Genomic DNA, 22,044 nt, shown 5'->3' with positions numbered 1-22,044 from the left:
GCCAGCACCAAGGTGAGCCCAGCACCAAGGTGAGCCCAGCCCCAAGGTGAGCCCAGCCCCAGGGTGTGTCAAGCCCCAAAGTGAGCCCAGCACCAAAGTGAGCCCAGCACCAGGCTGAGCCCAGCACCAGGGTGAGCCCAGCCAGCCACCCCTCCAGCTGTTGGTGTCACTGTCACTGCAGCCCCCTGAAGGGCTTGGCCCTGACGTGGCTCCCCCTTTAAATGCTTTCAGTCCCTTCTTTCCTGTTGCTCTCGGTCGTTGTGTAGTCCCAGACCACGTGCCCACCAACACTCTTCATTTTCTTTTACTTGTAGCTTGCAAAGGGTTTTTTTAATCTCTTTTTAAAATGAAATGTTATAAGGAAATTATATTAAATGTTGAAAACAAATGGCTCTCAGAGAGGATGATTTCTAAAAGGCAAGAATTCTCTCTTTGCCATCATTTGTCTTGAGGTGCACACTCAGTTTAAACTTAAGTCTAAAGATTGATAGACAAGGCAATGGAAAGCTTGACTACTCTTAAGTCCCTGACAAGCTCTTCTTTACCAAAGAAACTCTGATATTAAGACTATACTTTTGCCAAGTGGTGGAATGGTTTTTCACAGAAAACCAGTGTCCACCTAACAGGATTACTCTGGCTACGTGTGCTGCAGTACAAAATAACTTGCTTTGCTGCATTTCATTTTGATGAAGTGCTTCTGCATGGTGAAATCTGCTTTGGTTTAGTTATATTTAGAGGCGAGATGATGTCAATCTGTTACATAAATTCAGCCAAAAACCACATTCGAGTTTAACAGTTCATTGGGGAATTTGATCATGGAAAATTCACGAGTCTCTTACAAGAAACTCTTGAACGGGTTGTTTGTCCCTGTTGTTCTTGCATGGCCAACAGTACAGTTTGGAGATAAATGGCACTTTTTCTCTGCTCATGTGAGGGGTTACCAAAGTTGTGCATATTTGAAATAGGAACTTGAAAAGGTTCTGCCCTCAGGTTGTCCAGAACTTCACTTTGAGAATATTCTAAACAACCCAAGCATGTCAGTGTGGCTGCTTGGTGCTGTGGGCTTCTGTGACCTCCAGCTGCACCAAAGCTGAGCAGCTCCCATTCCATAGCAGGCTCTAGTCAGCATAACTGAAGCTCCCCTGGATTCCTCCAGAGCTGTTTAAATCTGCAGTAGAGCAACATGGGAGTTTGTTTGATCATTGCTTAGAAAGGGACAAATACTACAAACCTCAATCTTATTTCTAAGAGACTTCAGTCCCAGGCTGGTCCCACAGCCCATTTCATAACAGTTGTGTTATGGGACTTCAGAGGGCAAACTGTGCAGCAGCTGTTGGAGAGTGTCCCTCACGTGTTTCTGGGAACAGAATTGCCCCAGTGTGAGCATTTCACTGCCTGTGCAGGGGGTTCTTCCCCAGGGTCAGTGGCACCAGCCACCAGGGCCCAGTGGGCACAGATGGAACCTCACCCAGGGGAAGAGTTCAGGGTCTGTTCTTAGAGAGGAGAGGTGGGAAATCACTCACCTGGCCTGAGGCCCAGAGGAATTTCAGCTGGTTGTCATGGGCTTCCATGTCCCTCTCCAGTCAGTGGCTCTGCCCATCTCCAGTGTTTGCAGCATTTACCTGCAGTGAAGAAAGACACAGGTGTGGTCACAAAACAGGGTTTAGGAATTGTCAGAGAATCTCAGGATGTAAAATCTTGGCTGTGGTGCCTGACTGTCTTGGAGCATGAGGAGATCATTGTGTGCCTCCCCCTGGAGATCTGCTCAAATGAGATTTGCCCTGTGAGCTTCGTGTTCATCTTTGCTACTGAATTGGAACAAAAGCTGCCACTTGGTGCTGCGTTAAGAATAAGCCAAGAGCTGGCCTGAGGGTTTTACCTGGTAGGTGACAACTACCTGGTTGGTGCCACAATGACACGTTTCCTCTCTCCCCCCAGGCCTACACCAGCCAGTTTGTGTCCCTGGTGATGTTTGCCCTGATGATGTGTGATGACAGGATTTCCATGCAGGAGCGGCGCAAGGAGATCATGCGTGGGCTGAAGGGGCTGCCAGGTAGGACACGTTGGCTGTGCTCTCCTGGAGACCCCCAGTGCCCAGTTAAACAGTCCCTGGGGGTTCAGACCAAGGGGAAGTGCTGAATCTTTGGGAACCCCTGGGTCTGAGCAGGCCTGGACCAGTCACCCTGGTCAGTGAGTGCAGAGGGGCTGTTCCAGAGGGGCTGTTCCAACCCTGTTCTCTCTCAGGGCTCAGACCACTAAACTAGACCAGTAAAACACTGAGTCCAGGCTGTTTGCAGGTCCCTGGTGTCTGTGCCTGTGAAGGATGAAATGTGTGTAGTTTGAGACACAGGCTATGAGCACACACAATTTGGATTCTCCTCCTTCCTTTTAGACTTAATTAAAGAAGTGCTGAGCATGGATGATGAGATCCAGAAGTTGGCCACAGAGCTGTACCATCAGAAGTCAGTCCTCATCATGGGACGTGGCTACCACTATGCCACATGTCTGGAGGGAGCTCTGGTAAGAGATTTCCTTATTTAAAGCTGGTTCAAACACATTTAGCTGTGGCCTTTAGATCTCTGTGCAGGGAGCAAGAAGGGGCTACAAGAGTTGTGAGTGCAGCTGGCAGCTCTGGTGTGTGGCCAACCTGCTGGGTCAGGTGGGGGGCACTGGCACAGGTTGCCCAGAGAAGCTGTGGCTGCCCCATCCCTGGAAGTGTCCAAGGCCAGGTTGGAGCAGCCTGGGCTAGTGGAAGGTGTCCCTGCCTATGGCAGGGGGGGGGGGCGGGGGGGGTTTTTTGGTCCCTTCCAAGCCAAACCATTCCGTGATTCTGTGATTACAAATAGCTAAAAGTCACCCTAACAATGCTGAGGCTGCTCCTCAAGGATTCCCATGTCACAGGCTACACGGGGTTGAAAGGGTGTGTTTGCCCCACTCACACTGGGAATGCTTTATTGTGACACGCTGGGCACCCTAATAAATCCAGGTCTTTGATGTGTTGGGATGAGCTTTCCAGAAACACTCACCATCCAAAGCTGAGTGTGTACTTTCCAAGCCCATAAATTGCAGTTTTTACATTTGAGGAGACTCCTGTTGGTTTAAGTGCAGTCCCCCAGTGACCTCCAGGCATATCCCAGCCTTTGTCTGCCCAGTCAGACTGTGATGGGGGATATGTTGGCTGATGGCAAGTCACAAGGGCTGTGGTGGGTTTGGTGTTAGGACTGTGGGTGTTGGTGGCAGCCCAGCCAGGGGCACTGCTCGGATCTGGGTTTTTAGGCTGACTCGTTTGCCTGTTGGACCTGGGGAGAGCCAGAAAGCTTTAAAAACTTACAAAGTGGAGGAATCCACAGAGGTGGTTAAAAAACAATAATCACAAGTTTGCTCAAATTTTATGAATTTTTTTTCCCCACCTAGAAAATTAAAGAAATCACCTACATGCACTCCGAGGGGATCCTGGCAGGGGAGCTGAAGCACGGCCCCCTGGCACTCGTGGACAAGCTCATGCCCGTCATCATGATCATCATGAGAGACCACACCTATGCCAAGTGCCAGAACGCCCTCCAGCAGGTCATTGCACGGCAGGTGAGGACCTGGAGTGTCTGCAGGGTGTCAGAAATGCTGCTTTTAGTAGAGAAGCAGTTCCCAGGCTGTTCATTTCAGTGTCACTGCCCAAAATGGGACCCCAGTAAATATTGTGGGTGTTTAAAGAGCAGTTCTTGCAGCAGCCTGGTGTGCTCTAGTTAACCCTTAAGTACCCTGCAGGGCTGCCCAGGGGATGTGAAGCTGTTGGGTTCCAAATTAAGTGATAAGTTTTTGCTGCTAATGCTCTGAACAGAGCGAGAGAAGGACCTTCCAAACCTGCTTTTCCTCAGCATTTCCCTCTGTCTCAGGGGCGACCTGTGGTGATTTGTGACAAGGAGGACATCGAGACCATTAAGAACAACAAGAGAACCATCAAGGTTCCCCACTCAGTGGACTGTCTGCAGGGGATCCTGAGTGTCATCCCCCTCCAGCTGCTGGCCTTCCACCTCGCCGTGCTCCGGGGATACGACGTGAGTACAGCACTGCTTCCTTCTGCTCTCCTGTGTGCTCTGCAGGGCTGGCACAGGGCCTGGGTGAGGCTGGAAGGCTCTGGGGGTTGTCTGTGTAATGCTTGAGCTGCTGGAATGACCAGGGTGAAGGGCAGCCCTGGCCAGTGCAGACCTGGGGGGAGCCCAGGACATGCGGCTGAGTCTGGTGCAGTGGAGTGTCTGTGCTGGGAGGAGCTCACAGGGTCTGCAGGGCTGCTAGGAGGCTCAAAGGAAGGTAACAGTCCTCAGAAGGCTATTTGCAAGCAGTCTGTTGGTGTTAGGTACTTGGTCTTAACACAGACACTGGCCTCGACCTGTTATCAGTGACCTCTTATCATCTGAGCACTGTGACAACCTGGACTAGAGGAATCTGCTCCTGGTTTTTGACAGAGGAGTCGTAACAATTAAGGTGATGGACTTTTTCTGCACTGATTGTGCTAAATTGACATGAGAATATGTTCAGTTGTTTTCAATTTAAAGCAGAGCAAACATTCCACACGTTACAAAGTTCTACACAAACAAACAAAGTGTGTAAATACTCACGAGCGTGTTCTTTCTCCTCCCTCTCTGCAGGTTGATTTTCCAAGAAATCTGGCCAAGTCCGTAACTGTAGAGTGAAAGATCATCTGAATCATAGGGGCAAAGGGGAATTAAATGAAAGACTTTTTTTGGTACCAAAATAACTTGATTTTAAAGCCCCCTAGGTAAATCTTATTTTGGTAAATCATTGTTTGTGTATAAGATCACCATAATTCCATTACATTAGTGATTGTCCAGTTGATTCCACATGCTATGTCAATAGCTTTGGGTTTTTTTGAACAATAGACTTCCATGAAAGATGTTAAATGGTTTTCTTAAAGATTACTGAGTCTAGTAGGTAAGAGGCCCTCCACTTTACTTTGAGCTGATGTCATTGTCTCTGCCCCAGTGTGGCTCATTCCAGTCATTGATGAGAAAGCACTGAATGAATTAATCACCTGTCACGCTCTCAGGCAGTGAAGCAGGACCCCAGAATATACAACTGGAACAAGAGCTGGTGCTGGTCATGCTTGTGCAGATATTTTACCAGGGAACCAAACTGTAAACAAGCCTTTGGGGTGAATTTCTGCCTCATGTACAGAAGGGAATCCAACTGCCCTGCCACGACCTCCTCGATTCTGGGCACGTGGGGACTGTGCCAAGGAAGTAACTTTGCTTCAGCAGGATTTTAACTATGCCAAAAACATAGCAAGTGACAATCTCATGTAGCCTCGGTGGCCTGGGCTCTGTGTGACACCAGCACAGAGCTGCTGTGCCCAGTGGGACACTGGATGTGACTGGGAGCACTGGGGGGAAGGAGGAGCAGGGGCAGTGCTCACTCTGTGCTGGTGTTTGTTGGTGCTGTGGGCTGGGTTTTGTTGAACAAGCGGGAGTTTTCCTGTGCTGAGGGTTTTCCCCTTGCCCTGAGCAGGGGGGGACTGTGACACATCTGAATTCCAGCTTTGTGCTGTGTTTTTGCTGCAGGTCACTCACTGCTCTGGATGCATTTCTGTATTTTTACCTTATGTCTCTCCAGCAGAGGTGGCACTAAAGCTCCTTCCTGAGGCTGACTTAGCCAGAGTCCCCTAATGACACCAAGGGCTCTGGTTTATTTAGCAGCAGTTTATATGTGTCAAATTCAGCTGGTTTAAAATTGAAGGGGATAAAAAGGCTCTGTAGACATGACAGAAATAAATACCCTGGTAATAGTTTTATAACAAACTTGCAGAGAATCAGAAATGACATGGAAAATATGCCCTCAGGACTTAAAACCTTACTTGTTCAGAGTCATCAAAGGGCAGTTACTATGTGTTTCCTAATGCAAAAGGGTGGATTTCCTACCATCTTGCTGGGTGTTGAATTACCCTTACACAGGCGCCCTGAAAGAAAAACCAGGCTACAAGGTGTAAAGTGAATATTGCAGGTCACTCACTGCCCCTGAGAAAGGGCTTTGCCAAGTGCAGTGGCTGGGGACTGTGAGTCCTGGTTCCCCTGGCACAGGGTGCTGAGCAGTGACCCAGGCTGCTCCACGACTGCTCAGATCCAGTGTTCCCAAAGACTCTGTAGCAATTCTACTTCGGATGAACCCACAGTGACTATTTCACTTCAGTTCAGTGTCAGCTCAAGGCTCAGTTTTATTATGAGTGTGAAAACTGTGTGCCTGGAAACAACTTTTCAAAACCAGTGTATGTGTTTATTAATCTGTCATATTCAGACTATTAATTTATGAACACATTGTGCTGCCAGTGTCTGTTTAAGAACAAAGTAGTCAATATTGCATTTTAGGTGAGCAGATGCTGTGTATGAGGCACTGCCCCATGACAGCTGAGCCTCTGCCTAGACATGACCAGTAGCCCTCCCTGCTTCAGCTGGAGATGATAATTGTCCTTGAGGAAAAAACAAGGCATGTTTAGTGCTGACTAGTGGAAGACAACTCCTCTTCCTCCTCCTCCTCCCACCCAACTTGCTTAAGAGAAACTGTGCAAACCTGTCCTGTGGGGGGCTGGATCCAGGCAGGGCTCCCCTGGATCCCCCCAGCACGGGGAGGTGCAGTGTCCTTGGATTGGGATCTCCTGGGAAACAACCCTGCAAGAGAATGATTTAAGATCTCTTTCCCCATTGCAGCAGGCCTTGCTTTTCCCCTGCCTTGCACAGGGCCCACCAGCTTGCCAGGTCTGCCAGCCGAGGGGGGCAGACCCCCTGTTAGATACCAGTTGCCGTTCTGTAGAAGTTTGTTATTGCAGGCTGTTAAATATTTATGAAAGCTGTGTACAAAGAGGACCAAAGAACAGGAGTCTGAGTTAGAAATGTTAAGTCTGACACTCCCACGTCAGTGTAACTGTACAGATAGTGCTGAGCTCTTTGGGTTTGTGCTGTGACAGACAAATCCTTGTTCCTTGGAACTGAAGGATTGAACTCCCGAGGGATCAGGGGACAGTGGTGAGCACCCACCTCCTGCAGCAAAGTGCCTGCAGTGTGTGCAGCTCCTGGCTGCCAGAGCAGAGGGGTAGCAGCTCCTTGCCCCAGGGTTTGGATGTTGTAGGGCTCGGTGTCCAAGGATGCTCTGGAGCACACCTGTGTGAAGAATCTCCCTGCTGAGCGTGCAGGGAACCCGGTCAGCGTCTCGGTGGTGTTGTTGCCATGCAGTGTGAAGTGAGAATGTACAAAGGACTCTTTTAGCTTTCCTTACCTCATTTTGTCCATGTGTTGCATTTTGATGAACAGATGATGTTTCTCTTTTCCTTAGAAAACGTTTAGAATGTCTTGTGATATTTATTAACAGCCAGTCAGTCTTCTGCTCTCCCAAATGAATGTTTTGCTTACTGAGCCAGTAAAATTCTCTCCTTCCTCACTGAGGTGTTGAAAAAATTCAGTAGCCCTGTCTCTAAAATTGAGCCACAGGTAAATACAGATAAAGGCCTTTCCATCTGGAATAGCAGCTCCTATTCCATTCCTTTGGTCACAGTTTATTTTGATGTGAGTTTTCCTCCCCTCAAAGGGGAGCACACGCCCATGGGTCTTAGGGGGTTTTAATTACCAAAGAGCAGAGAACTTCCAGCTCAGCACACGTTGTTTCTGCCCAATGGCTCCCAGACAGATTCCATGCTGACAGGAAGATTCCACACACACATGGAAATTAAGCTGCATGTGGAATATATGGAATATATGTCAGCAAGGTTTTCCCTCCTGGCTCTGCTGCAGAAGGGAGGGAACAGCTCTTTCCCAGGTTTGTCAGAGGAGTCAGCACTGTTGTACAAAGCAGTGTCTGGGTGCCCTGTCCTTGTGAGGGGCAGCACTGACAGGGCAGATCCATCTCCTCTGTCCAAAATCCTGCCTGGACACCCTTACTGGGTCAGGCTCAACCCCCTGCACTGAAGGAGCCAAAAGCTTCCCACAGACCCTTTCCCAGCCCAGTGGGACAGAGCTCACAGACCTGACATGTAATCCTCAGTTCAGAGCCTTAAGCTGAGCCCAGACACACAGGTTTGGTTGAGCTGCAGTGTGAAACATCTAAAGGTAGAAGTAAAACCAACCCAAGTGCAGAATTGGGCCTTTCCCCTCTCTGGCTGTCCCTGGCAGTCCCTGATGCCATGAGGAGGTGCCTGGTGGCCCGAGCTGGATGGAGGCAGGGACTGAAGTTCAGGGCTTGAGTACCACGTCAGTGTTTAGCTGTGGCTAATTTTAGATCCTACCTGAATGTACCAAACTTGCCTCAAAGCATGGAGTCCCTCCTCTTCGTCAGGAACAGGAAGAAGAAGAAACAAAGAAGTGTTTGGGTTGCATAAAACGAAAGAAAACTCTTTGCCTTCAATTCAGTTTCTGTAAATAGCCATTGGAGTGGCAAAGCCCACGTTTCCTCCCTTGTAGATCTCTCTGCCTCTGCTGTACATTTCCAGCTGGCTTTGGGTTGTGGGGACCAGACTGTACCGTGTTTCCTGTCATGTGCTCGATGCAGAAGATGTCTTACTTTTGTCTGTAGTGTTTTATAATTTGGGTTTTGTCTTTTTGCTTACTTTTTTTGTATCTCACCCTTTGAATAAAATCAAGTGCCCTACATTAAACAAATGGAATTACTGGTCTTTAGTTAAATGCTCTGAGAACAGGTGTAACCCCTGAGGAAGTTCAGGGCAGGGTGTTCAAAGCAGAAAACCTTGGGGCTTAACTCTCCCCTCCTGCCCAGTCAGGCTGTTTCCAGTCAGAGGTACAGCCTGAATTTCACCTCCCTTTCCCAGCTGTGATTTTTTTCCACTCTCCAAGAATGCCCATGAAATCCCCCTAGGGCAGAACTGTTTCTGTTACCTTCTGTACCTTAATTCTTATTTAATTACCTGTTTTCTGTCACTGAGTCAGACCAGTCACAGCCAGCACAGCCCATACCTGACTTGTGCTCAGTGGATATTACACACATTCCACAACTTCTGAAATTCCTGGTTTCTTTTCCAGGACAGAGCCCTGTCTGGGTCAGGCAGGGCCAGGCAGCTGCACGAAGCAGCCCCAGAGCTGCTGAGCTGGTACAATGAAGTGCATGTTCTGCTCAGACAACAGCTGGGGGCTCAGTCATGGCTAAAACATGCCTGGGTGACCCCCAGTGACAAAAGGCTGTCTGAAATCCCACCCCTGCTGCAGTTGGAGCTGCTTGTGGATTCATTTCCTCAGGGATCTTCACCTCTCCAGGGGAGCAGCATCAAACACATCTGTTTATTTTGTCAGACAAAGTGAGCAGCTCAGACTTCTCTCTCCAATGCCTTTCCGAGTGCCAGCACTGGAAGGTCCAGAGGCTCCTCTCTGGAGCTCCCTGCCTTGGAACAAGGGTCGTGTGTCCTTGGGAGCACGGGAAGAGCTGGGAACAAGACCCTGCTCGGCTCTGCAGGGGTAACCAGCAACAAACAGGTCCAACAGCCCCCCCCGGGGGCTGTCCTTGCCATGGCTGGGGTCACAGCTGCCCAGGACACCCAAGGAGCAGGGAACAGAGCAGGGCCTCGTCCTGGGCAGTTGGTGGGTGCCTGAGGTGGCTCCAGGGCTGCACCAGCCTCAGCTTGTCCCCGAACACCAACTGCTCCTGGCTCTGCACCACTGAGGGCTGGGACGTGTCAGCTTCTGTCACAGGCTGGGGGGGGGGACAGGGCACCCCTGTTTCTGTCCTTCACCCCAAGGGCTGGACCCTGAGGAGCTCCAGTGCTCGTTGCCCACCTGGGCCAGCCACTGACAGCACATCTCATTTGAGCTGATACACGTGGCCCTGGAGAGGCAGCTGCAAAGGGCCACAGGCTGGGTCCTTCTCCACTCAGTCCTGAGCTCTGGCTGCCAGAAAACCATTTCCTTACATCCTGATGTGGCAAAGAACAGTCAGACACAGGGCCAAGGACCTGCAGGCCCCGTGCACAGAAACTCTCCCATCACGCGCAGTTTGCCTCATACGAGCTGACACTTGCAGATAAATAAGCTCCCAGAAGCCAAGAGGGACTCAAAGAAAGGCATAAGCATTTGGTTTGAATAAATTATATTAGATTGTCTGCTCCAAAGCTCTTCTGGGCCCCTCTAGAGCTCCCTGCCACGTTCCCCTCACGTCCCCACAGTGTGTGGACCCTCAGCACAGGCAGAGCTGAGCCTCAACCCGCTGCTGCCTCTACACACCCAGGGAAGTTTCTTTAATTTGCCTCTGGTATAAAGTGGTGCTCACCTGGGCTTTTGGGAGGGCTGTGCTTGGTCAAGACCCTGGGAATGGTGGTTTTTCCACACCTCATGCTCTTGCTCTCTGGTCAGTGCTTTTCACCACTGCAGAGCACACCTGGGGCACACACAGCAAATGCCCACATAGGGCAGAGAAATGGCACCTGCCCCCCCAAACAGCCAGTTCTCAGGTCACTGTAAGCTGCTCGGGGGGAAGCACAGTCTATAGGGAAAAGACCCCTCTGGACATGGAAAGGTTTGGAAGGAGGCTGCTGTGCAGCAACGTTTGGCTGGACACAGAACAAGGAAGGGGTGTTTTGCTTGTAGAACTGATTCCCACTTCCCAGGGTGCTGTTTCACACTGGTTTGCACTGGAGTCATCCTTACACCTCCTGCTCTGCTGCCCAGGGCAGCTGCTGTTCACAGGCTGCTTTGAGAGCAGTTCCTTGCACGCCTCAAAGGTAAAAGCTCTGTGCTGATCCCTCCCCAGGAGAGCAGCCAGGCACACTCATCCCACGGTGTGGGGACACACCAAGTGAAGGAGCCACCCCCACTTTGCACAGAGAGCACAAAGCCCCAGGACAGCCCCTGTGACCCACGGCCTGACCTGTGGGGCTTGTGGCTCCCGAGCCCTGCAGCAGCCCCCAGGATCCCCAGTGCCAGAGCAGGACCCCCAGGCACTCAGACCATCAGTGAGGGGGGTTTAGGGGCCTCAGCTTTAGTAACAGCTGATGGGACTTCCTGGGAGACGTGGAAAAATGCTGCACAGGGATGGAGATTCCCCTCGGTGGGGCATCCTGGCCCTGCCACTGGTGAGCAGCTGCCTTCCCACTGCCCACTCCCCGTGCTGGGCTGCTCCTCCAGCACCTCCCTGCTGCTGCATCTGTTGGTGCTTTGCCACCTCCCCAGCTCCTGCAGCTTGCAAGGCCCAGGAGGAAGGAGGAACAGGCTGAGCAGCTCAGCTTAATCTCCAGCTCTGCTGCAGCTCCCTGAGCAACCTCTGCCCCCAGAGCCCCGAGGGCACCCCGACCTCCTGGCAGAGGAGCCCACAGTGCTCTGCACTTATCCCACAGGAGACCAGCTCTGTCCTCTCCCAGAAGGCAAATCCTTTGGTGCTGCTGCAGTGGCCCAGTCAGACGTGGACAGAGAGGCCACGGAGACATCCCAGACCATCGGCTCCCGCCGGAGGCACAGCCTGACATGGCACTTGGACACTTCTTCAGCTCCAGCTCAGGCATAAAAGCTGTGTTTCTGCAAGCCTGACCCAAAACCCACCCTGTGTGCTTGAAAAGAGGCTGTTTCTGACCTATTTCCATGCATTTGTCAGCTGATTGGAACACAGTGCAGGCACTGGAGAAGAAAAGCTGGCTCGCCAGGATGGCCAGCTCAGTGCTGAGGAGGTGACCCGGCCTCAGAGGAAAATCAGACCCACAAATCAGGCAGGACAGGACTCCTTCCCTCTCCACAGTCTCATTCTTTAGGCCAAATGAAGTATGCTCCCATGGTCCTTACGAATTCCTATGGAAACAGGCTCAAACAAACAGGCTGCTGGGCTGTGTCTGGCGGGAGCAGCAGCAGAGCTGTAACCCAGGATCCTGCAGGGGCAGCGAGCCCAGGCACACTGGGGCACTCCCAGCAGCACCCCGGCCCAGAGCTCAGCCCAGGCAGGCTCCCAGGGCTCCCCTGCACTGGGACACACACAGGGACCAGTGCAGGATGGGTGCCAGCGTGGCAGCACGTTCAGAGTGGAGGGAGGGCGCCCAGGCACCTTGTGAAGGACAAAATTACCTGCACAGGCAAACCTTGGCTGCACCAAAGTGCTGCTGCAGCTCCTGCTCAGAGGAGCAGTCAGCAAACCTGCAGGGATGCAGCTGGGCCCTCCCTGCTCCTCCATCCCCTCTGTGCCCAGCACTGACCTGCACCACCCAGAGGGCCAGGGCAGGGGGTGGCAGGAGCCTCCCAGCTGCAGCAGGACAGCTCTGGGTGCCCAGCAGAGCAGGGCACGGGACACTGCAGGGGATGGCAGGCTCTGGCCAGGGAGTCACTGTGAGGAAGGATCCAGCAGAGCCCAGACCAGCCTTCCTGCAGCTCCCAGGGTGCTTCTGGTCCCCAGCTCTGGGCAGGACACTCCAGCCTGCACGGGCTGACTCCTCTCACTGGCAAACCCCAGGGATGTGCCTGAAGTTGCTTTTGTATCCAAAGCCACCCTCCCAGGCTGTCAGCACATGGACACTGGGAAAACCCAGTTGGAGCTACAAAACCTCCTCTCCAGCACGAGAGCAGTGCAGGAGCACGACCAGGACAGACAGAGGGGCCCCTGTGGTCCAGGGCCAGACCATCCTGCTGTGAACTGTGGCAGGGACTCCCATTCCTGCCAGCACTTCTGGCAGCAGCTCCTGTCCCCAGGAAGAGAGGCTTTCCCGAGCCCAGCCTTGGAACTGCTGACCACTGGAATTCTCTCAGATCCAGCCAGCCCCAGCTGGGGCACCCTGAGGATGCTCAAGGCACACGTGCCCCACGCCAGACGGGACGTTCAGTTCCCTGGGGACACAACAGCAAAGCTGAGGCTCCGGCCATCACCTGCTGGAGCTCGGGGGGATTTCAGGATTGCACCAAGCTGGGAATGACACGCACAGGAAAAGCTCCTGCTGAACCAAACTGTGAGGAGTCACAGCCTCTGTGACCCTGGATGTGTTACACCCCTTGTGACAGAGAAGGGCAGTCCTGCTCCTCCTCCTCCTCCTCCTCCTCCTCCTCCTCCTCCTCCTCCTCCCCACAGTGGGACTGAGCCCACGGAGCAGCCACAGCACCTCCCTCAGGCTCTCAGGACAGGCTCACACAGGGCCTAAAGTGTTGGATGAAGGAAGTGCCTCCAGGGTGTCCCTGCAGGACCCTGGGGGGTGTGAGGGGGTTCTGAGAACGTCTCCTGCCTGCGGAGCTCGGGGCTCAGGGAGGGATTTGTGCTGCAGGGCTGTGGGACACAGACAGGGAACAGGGATCAGCAGGGTCTGAAGTCCTCTGCCCCTCCTTCCCCTCCAGGTGCTGCCAGTCAGGAGCAAGGCTTGCCATGGTCCCAGGCTTCATCCCGGGCTTTGCTGGCCCAGCTGAGGGGCAGGACTGGGCTCGGGAGCAGCTGCAGGCTGGGGCTGCCCTGGGTGAAGGCACAGCACAGTCACCTCTGGGAGGGGCAGGAGGCACATATGGGGGGCAACCATCTCCCCCAGAGAAGGGTTAGGGCTAGGGCTAGGGTTAGGGTTAGGCTTAGGGTTAGGGAAGGACATCTGTCCTTTCCCCTCCCAGGACAGCCACTGCTCAGCCACCAGCTGCCACTCTGTGCAGTGCAAGGTGCCACTGAAGGCACAGCTCCTGCTGAGCTGGTCTGACAAAGCCAGAGCTCAAACCTGCTCCTAAACCCTTTGCAGCTTAAGATCTGCCCCATCTCTCCCGGGCCTGCTCTGTATCTCACACTCACCCCTCCCATTTGGGTCGCCACGTGTCCCAGCGGGGTCATGGCCAAGGCCTATATGAAAAATCAATAAAACAAGTAATTCCTTTGTAGTTGCCTTGCCTTTAATGCATCAGCTGGATGTGACCAGCTGGAGTTACACTGGCCACAGCTCCTAGAAAAGCTGCTCTGGAGTAGATGTGGATGGTTGCTTTAATGTAGGAAAAAAGAACTTCAACAAGACCTGGGCTTTAACACCGTGGAGCAGCAACCCAGAAACACTTCTCTCATCAGCAGGAACAAGCAGGGAAATGTTCAGCTGGGATAAGGACTCCCAGCCTGGGAATGCTGCTCTCTGTGACACTTTCTGCTTGTTTCAGTGGCTGTGGAGAGCACTGTGGACAGTCCTGTTCCAAAGGGAAATACCTGCCAGTGTTCCATGACTGGGAAAAATAGAGCAAGAACTACAGCTGCTCCTGAGGCCCCAGAGCCTGTGGATGCTGCTTCCCAGAATGGGAATGGGAAGCAAAGCCCAAAGCAGGGGGTCCTGAGTGACTCACAGGCAAAGCAGGACCTGATGTGGCACAGACCCTGTGTCTGCTTTCCCCTGAGTGGGTTTGGGGTTCATGCCCAGCCTCTTGGTCCCTCAGGAGCCACAGCTTTCCCAGAGGTGCAGTGCAGGGTGGTCTCACAGAGAAACAACAGCCAAGACATTTCAGTGCTGGCCTGGGCCTGAGCCCAGCCTGCCCAGCGTGTTCTGATGTAGCTGTAGAGCAGCGTCCCCAAAATACGGTCTCTGACTCACCAACACCCAGCTCCCCCCGAGGGCTGTTTGCAGACTCCCCCACAGTCCCAGAGGTGCAGAGGAGGTGGCATTGACCTCCACAGTGGTTTACAGACGGGCCAGACGGAGCAGTGGAGCTCTGCCCTGTCACACACCCCTTGGGAGCAGGGATTGACCCCCCCATTGTGCCGAGTTTTTCCCACAGTACTTCCCTTGCAGTGAGTAATCCCACCACGGCTGGATCCTTACCCTGCACACACAAAGCCCTCCTTTGTCTCACCCAGCAGTGACACCCCAGAAATCCAATACCCTGGGTTATCTCCAGGGGTTTCCACCCCCAGGGTGACCCCGGGGCCGGTTTGTGGGTGCTGGATGGACACCCCTGGCCAGAGCTGGAACCAGAAGGTGATCCCCTGCTCCCAGGGCTGTTGTTTTTATGGCTGCCTGTCCTTTTTGCAGGTGGATCGAATCACTGCCTCCAGAGACTGAGCCCGTCCTCGCCGGGAGCCCAGAGCCAGCTCGGCCACCTCGAGGAGCCGCAGCAGGGTGAGCTGTGGGCAGCCAGCCCAGGGCCTGGGGTGGCACCAGCCTGGGCTGGAACCAGCCTGGGGTGTCACTGACCCTGGGCTGGCACCAGCTGTGAGGTGACACCAATCCCTTGGGGTGCCCTGGGCTGACACCATCCTTGGGGTGTGGGTGAAACCACCCCTGGGCTGCTCCATCCCTGGGTGACTGACACCATCCCTGGGTGACTGACACCAGCCCTGGGTGACTGACACCATCCCTGGGGTGACTGACACCATCCCTGGGTGACTGACACCATCCCTGGGGTGACTGACACCATCCCTGGGTGACTGACACCAGCCCTGGGTGACTGACACCATCCCTATGGTGACTGACACCAACCCTGGGGTGACTGACACCAGCCCTGGGTGACTGACACCAGCCCTGGGTGACACTGACCCCGGGCTGTCACTGGCCCTGGGGTGACACCATCCCTGGGGTGACACCACCTTTGGGATGACACCATCCTTGGGGTGACTGACCCTGGGCTCTCCCTGGCCCTGGGCTCAGCCCAGGCCCCACTGAGGCAGCAATGGCATCAGTCAGGTCCCACCTGCTGTGCCCAGCCCAGCTCAGCACCCCAACTGTGAGTGTTCAGCACTGAACAAAGCCCAGAACCACCTCTGGAGAAGTGGCAGAGCTCACTCTGCTCGCTGGTTGTGTCTTGCACTGCAGTTCTTGTCTTGTTTGTAGGTTTGAAACAATAAAATTATCCAAAGATTGTCTTGATTTTTCAAGCAAGTTCCAGAAGCAGAGTATTCTGCTTTAAAGATGCCAGTTTGTCTGCTCTTGGGTGGTTTCTTCCCTTCTTGGCTTCTGCAGCCCAAGAAACAAAGCCAAGTTCATGACTCCCCCTGCTCCCCCTTCTTTCCCTGTTCAGTGGCAGTTTTGGTGGCTTTGACCCAAATTTCTCTGCTGCCTGTGAGTGTGGGGGGGTTGTGTCTCACACAGAGAGCACGTGAGGGATTGGACCTTTTGTCCTTGTGGTAATTGTGTCACAAGAGCCTGGCTGGACAGTCCTGCACCTCGTTCTGTGTGTTCAACACACCAGATCCATCAGGCCAAAAAAAGCCCCATCTGACCCCAAAACCTGCTGAAATGTCCGTGGCAAGATCCTGAGAGTGGAGAAAAACCATCACCTTTCATAGGATTGGATTAGAAAACTGCAAACCCAGTACAGGACACAGAGGAGCAGTGGTTTGGTGTTCACACTGCAGGGCTGGACATCAGAAAATGCCACTTGGCCCGTGGGGAACATCCCCTGCTCCTGGTGCCCATCGTCACTCATGGACCCAGGACACAGCCAGGACAGGGCAGGGTCTGACTGGCAGGGGCACAAAGCTCCCAGTGCCTCAAACCCAGGGGATGTGGATTCCTTCAGGGATCAGCCCCAAGCCAGGCAGAATAACCCCAGATCCCACCTGGCCCCTGGTCCAGACCATCCCACCCCAGGCACAACCAGGATTCCCCCAGAGCACCGAGCTGGGACGGTTCCTGGCACAGGGGTGACCTTCAGGAGTGATTTCTGCAGAGTGCTCTGAGCACACAGGCCTTGGGGGAAGCAACAGAGGCGTTGGTGTGAACAAGGCAATAGCTGAGCCTGGCTTAGGCAGCTCTGCTTGTGGCTCTTTGGGGTGAGATGGAGCCTTTCTGTTTTTAAACACAACCCAAGATGTTCACTCTCAGCCTCCAGGCACTGCAGCTTCAACAGACCCATGGCAGTGCCACCAGAGAGGGGTGGGGGCACAGCCCAGGGCTGCCCACAGACCCACACAGCCCCTGCCACCACCCCCAGAGCAACCTTGGAGGGCAGGTTTTCCAGGGTCCCTGTTTTCATGGATTCATGGGATTGTTTGGGTTGGAAGGGACCTTAAAGATCATCTTGTTCCAGGCCCCCTGCCATGGGCAGGGACACTTTACCTTGGACAGCAAAGCAAGGGGCACACAGCCTGAGCATCCCCCAGCACACTTGGCTGTGCAAAATCCAGCTCTGGAGGGTATGGAAAATTCCTGGAACACGGGCTGTTTGAGTTATAAATCTTCCTTATCCCAGTTCAATCAATATGTCCTGGAATGTGTGTGTGGGGAAATTTAAAGTACAACAACTGAACACACCAAAATACCTCTTGCCACTCTTGAGCTGCCCCAGGAGCTGGGCTGGGCTGGGCAGTGGTGCCCCAGATCAAGGGCACATGAGGAGTTTAAAAGCTGTGCAGACAGAGCTGGTTCTTTCTCAGAGGGCAGCCTGCTGCAAGCAGGGAAATATTAATTCCAGCAGCACTGCAGAGGGAAATCTGCTGGAGGCAGGGGATGAGGTTCTGCCTGAGCCCTGCCCTGCCTCACAGGAGGATGCTCTGGGCTGAGGGGGGACCCTGCAGGGAGGGAAACCTTCCCAGTCCACTGAGCCAGACTGTGCAGAGGGGATGAGGCAGAGTGGGCTTAGATTAGATATTTGGAGGAAATCCTTCCCTGTGAGGGTGGTGAGGCCCTGGCACAGGTTGCCCAGAGAAGCTGTGGCTGCCCCATCCCTGGAAGTGTCCAAGGCCAGGTTGGACAGGGTTTGGAGCAACCTGGGCTAGTGGAAGGTGTCCCTGCCATGGCAGGGGGTGGAATGGGATGGGCTTTAAGGTCCCTCCCAACCCAACCCATTCCATTTTGCTATGATTGTAACCCAGGACAGTCCATCCTGCTTGGACACTGCTCCACATCAGCCTGGAACACCCTCACTGTTCCTGCCACCTGAGCAGGAGTGGGGCTGCTGTTTGTCAGAACTCCATTTCAGGGTAACACAGTGTCTGTGTGACAGTGGGTTTGTCCTCTCCTGCTTCCACTGTTTTCAGACCTCACACACAGGCCTGAACAAAGCAGAAGAACCACACTCCCCGTGCAGAGTCAGAGAACCATGGAAGTTGATGATCCTGGGGTGTTTTCCAGCCCTCGGGTTCATACCCACATCAGTGCCCGTGGCACAGGACATTCCTGGCACCACAGGCTGAGCCCAGCATGAATCAGCTCCTCTGATGGAAATGCACTACAAAAATTAATAGAGAACAGCACTGTTTCCAGACTGCACCAGCCGAAATTTGGCTGACAAAGCAAAGCTGGGAAAAACCTTGATGCTTCCCCACAAAACTGAAGCACTGACAGTGTGTCCAAAGGCTGATCCAGCCCCTGCTGCTCCTGCACAGCATCACCAGCAGCTCCACTGCTGCTGCAAACTGGTGCAGCTCCGCAAGAAATTGGTAATTGAGACAACATCCCCCTTTTTCCATGGGCTAAAAATCCTCTGAACTTCCTCCAGCAGCCTCCTCTGTCTTCCCTGGAGCAAGGGAAGCCTTTCTGAGATCCATCAGTATTTCTGCAGTACCAACTGCAGCTCTTTGGACTCAGCACACAGAACATCCCACCCCAGCTCCAAACCCTCCCGAGGGTGAGTGTGGGAACGGCTTCGGGCACAGCTCATCCCTTCCACGACTTTTCTGCTACAGAGAGAGGGAGGGGGGAAAAACCCAAACCCAAACCAACATCCTGAGGCTCCAGTGCAGTGATTTATCCCAATCTGGCTGCAGGCACACAGACAGACACACAGACAGACACACAGACATCCCCAGTGCAGAGGATCCTGCCTTGTTGTCTCCCCACAGAGATGAAATCATATTCCAACAACGGCAGAGGCAGAGGAAAAAAGTAGTCAGGAATTTTTGGAGAGGAAATAGATGGAAAGAGGAGGGGAAAGGATTGAGCAGGAGTGGCACATGGATGGAATGTGAGGGGAACAGGGGCAGGGGCAGGTTCCCATCAGAACTGGGGACCCCACTCCCCATTCCACAGGCTCCCCCTCCCATGACATCCCTCTTTCTGAGGTCTGTGGAGGCTCAGCTGAGCTGAGCTGAGCCCAGATGGAGGTGGCATCAACTGAATCCAAAGGCTTGTCCCCCTGAGCAAGGCGGGAGCTCAGGAGAAGGAGCATCCCCACAGAATTCCCTGCCAGGCACACGGACACACCGCCCTTCACCAGTCCAGAGGAACTTAAAACCATTCTCTGCTGGGCATTTTTTTAGCTCAGAATTACTTAAAAGAGAATTGCACTGAACTTATTTCCCTCCTGAAGGGATTTATCTGCAGCAGGGATGGACCCAGGGCCAGGACCACTCATGGAGGGGGCAGAGCTCCGGGCCTGGAGCAGGAGGAGCCCAGCACTGCAGGACAGCAACTGTCCCCAGCTGTCACTGCATAAATGGGGAGGAACCACTCAGAGAAACCCTCCCACAGCCTCCAGCCATGAGCAGCCATCAGATGAGCCTTCTGGAGAAGGGACCCATAAGGCTGCGTGTAAACTTGGCTCTGCCAAGCCTGGCATGTTTTAGACGTCTGCATTGGAGAGAAGGGAACAGTTGTCAGCTCAAAGAATACATGAAACCTTAAATCAGCCTCTAGGAAAAAGAAGCAAAAACAAAGGGGGAGAGGTGGAGGGAGACAAAAAATGGTTTATTTTTCAGTCTTGGCCACACCACAGTTTTCAGAAAATATTCTATTCGGATAAATAATTTGCTGTTGTTGTTTTCACACAAATACAACAAATAAAGCTCCCTTGTTAAAGCCCAAATCTGAATTAGTTTTTAGGGAAAGCATTTCCCATGGGGAAATCAGCATTTCCTCCCCCCCAAATCCTGCAGCAAAGGTGTCCAAGGAGCAGCTCCTGTGTGTGCAGGGATCTCTGTGTGTGTGTGCAGGGATCTCTGTGTGTGTGTGCAGGGAGTTGTGTGTGTGCAGGGAGCTGTGTGTGTGTGTGCAGGGATCTCTGTGTGTGCAGGGAACTGTGTGTGTGTGTGCAGGGATCTGTGTGTGTGTGCAGGGATCTCTGTGTGTGTGTGCAGGGATCTGTGTGTGTGTGTGTGTGCAGGGATCTCTGTGTGTGCAGGCAGCTCTGTGTGTGTGCAGGGAGCTGTGTGTGTGTGCAGGGATCTCTGTGTGTGTGTGCAGGGATCTCTGTGTGTGTGTGCAGGGATCTCTGTGTGTGTGCAGGGATCTCTGTGTGTGTGTGCAGGGAACTGTAGTCGTGGTGTGGCCGGGATCTCGTGTGTGGCAGGGATCTGTGTGTGTGCAGGAGCCTCGTGTGTGTGCAGGGATCTCTGTGTGTGTGCAGGGATCTCTGTGTGTGTGCAGGGATCTCTGTGTGTGTGTGCAGGGAGCTGTGTGTGTGCAGGAGCTGTGTGTGTGCAGGGAGCTCTGTGTGTGTGCAGGGATCTCTGTGTGTGTGTGCAGGGATCTCTGTGTGTGCTGGCAGGGATCTCTGTGTGTGTGTGCAGGGATCTCTGTGTGTGTGTGCAGGGATCTCTGTGTGTGTGTGCAGGGATCTCTGTGTGTTCATGCAGCTCTGTGTGTGCAGGGATCTCTGTGTGCTCAGGCAGCTCTGCCCTGCACAGTACCGGTGGTTCTGCAGCCCCTCCCCGAGCAGGGGCCCAGCTCCCCCCTACCTTCAGAGCCCTAGGGCAGGTTTGCTTCCTCCTTGCCAATCCCACGCAGTGGTTCCTGTGATCTCCCCTGTTCAAACTGGTTTCAGAGCTGTGGGAGCTCAGAGGTGTTGGAATTGCAATGCTCTGGTTCCTTCTCTAAATCCAGCTTTGGGTTTATTATGATTTATTTAATATGTTCCATGACCTTTGCCTGCTAAAATCAAAGGTCCCATGAGCTGATGGGATCCCTCCCTGCCATCCCAGTCAAGATCTGTGTTTATCCCACTGAATCAATGGATTCTCTGGCTGGTTTCCAGCAGTTTGTGCCTTCTTTTTTTCCCATTCGGGTCTGTTTCTTATTGATTTAATTCTGTGTTGTGGGAACGTTAAAATGTGCCACAGTGGAGGAGGCCGGTGGCCTGGGTGGTCCCACACTTGGCCTCAGCTGCTGCCTCAGGCAGCCAAGTTTTGCAGTCAGACATCCTTTGGAAGGGGTGTCAAGTGAAGGCCAAGTGCTGCAGCCCTTTTCCCAGCACACATCCTGCAGCCAGGAGGGGCAGGACAGCCCAGCACTGCCAGCCCAGCTCCAGACACAGCTCCTGCCCTCCCTGTGCTCCCTGCAGGGCACACACTCTGCCAGCCTGGCACAAACCACAGCCAGAGCTGGGGAACTCTGCCTGCCCCGGAGGTGGCACAGGGATGGACAAACCGAGCAAACAGGAAAATCTGTGCTAGACAATGGCACAGACAGGGACCAGGACCCCTTGGGTTCGGAGCCACCTGGCAGTGAGGGGTGTTTAACCCACCCCAGGCTGCAGGAATGGGTGTGTGATGGGACTGCACCATCACATACGGGAGAGACCTGCAACCCATGGAGTCATGGAATGGGTTGGGTTGGGAGAAACCTCATCCAGTGCCACCCCTGCCGTGGGCAGGGACACCTTCCACTAGCTCAGGTTGCTCCAACCTGGCCTTGGACACTTCCAGGGCCATTCAGGTCTTACCCCCCAACCTCCCACATGTCCCTCAGTGCTGCTGGAGCACAGACAGCACCAGGTACAGCTCTGGGGGTGCTGGGGTGTCTCCTTCCCCCACTGGAACAGGGAGCAGCAGCAGGGACATGGAGAATGAGACCAGGTGAGATCCATGGCATCAGATCCATGACACAGGCATGCAGGACTCCACAGCATGGCCCAGACTTGTTATGGATTGCAGAGGACTCTGGGATCACAGGATACAGTCACTGGTGCTGCTTCCTGAGATGCTTCCCAGGAATGCCTGAAAAGCTTTTGGCTTTGGGAGGAAAAGCCAAGCCCTTGCTCCCCTCTAACACTGGCCTTTGATTCTTTCCCAGGTCAGACAGAAGAGCTCTTTGTCTGCCTGGCCTTTGTATGGGAACAGGGGGGCTGGGATCCTGTGGGATCCAGGTGGGATCAGCAGCCAGCACGAGGCTTCCTCAGTCACTGTCTGAAGGCTTCCATGTCCAATGGGCACTGAAACCTTTGCCAGTGTGGCCTCAGAGGAGCAGATAGAGTT

General features: G+C 53.5%; 1 protein-coding gene across 2 annotated transcripts in view; it reads left to right on the top strand.

Moving 5' to 3' along the window:
* The window catches only part of GFPT1 (glutamine--fructose-6-phosphate transaminase 1), a 31,425-nt gene extending 15,636 nt beyond the window's left edge, over positions 1 to 15,789 (top strand). Inside the window, exons 13-17 of one of the 2 annotated variants that reach the window (XM_029963888.1) lie at positions 1,939 to 2,053; positions 2,393 to 2,520; positions 3,415 to 3,582; positions 3,891 to 4,052; positions 14,948 to 15,789. In XM_029963888.1, the coding sequence (XP_029819748.1) occupies positions 1,939 to 2,053; positions 2,393 to 2,520; positions 3,415 to 3,582; positions 3,891 to 4,052; positions 14,948 to 14,977 (603 nt within the window). In that variant the 3' untranslated portion in view covers positions 14,978 to 15,789. Of the gene's footprint in view, positions 1 to 1,938; positions 2,054 to 2,392; positions 2,521 to 3,414; positions 3,583 to 3,890; positions 4,053 to 4,643; positions 8,655 to 14,947 lie in introns of those variants that run through there. The other variant, XM_018088560.2, reaches the window with a different exon arrangement.
* The last annotated feature ends 6,255 nt before the right edge of the window (positions 15,790 to 22,044 follow it).

This window comes from Manacus vitellinus, unplaced genomic scaffold (genome assembly GCF_001715985.3).
Source record: "Manacus vitellinus isolate BGI_N305 unplaced genomic scaffold, ASM171598v3 scaffold_105_pilon, whole genome shotgun sequence".
In the NCBI taxonomy this organism is placed as follows: Eukaryota; Metazoa; Chordata; class Aves; order Passeriformes; family Pipridae; genus Manacus; species Manacus vitellinus.
The sequence above is the reverse complement of the archived record's forward strand: the minus strand, read 5'-3'. Positions and strand labels throughout refer to the sequence as shown.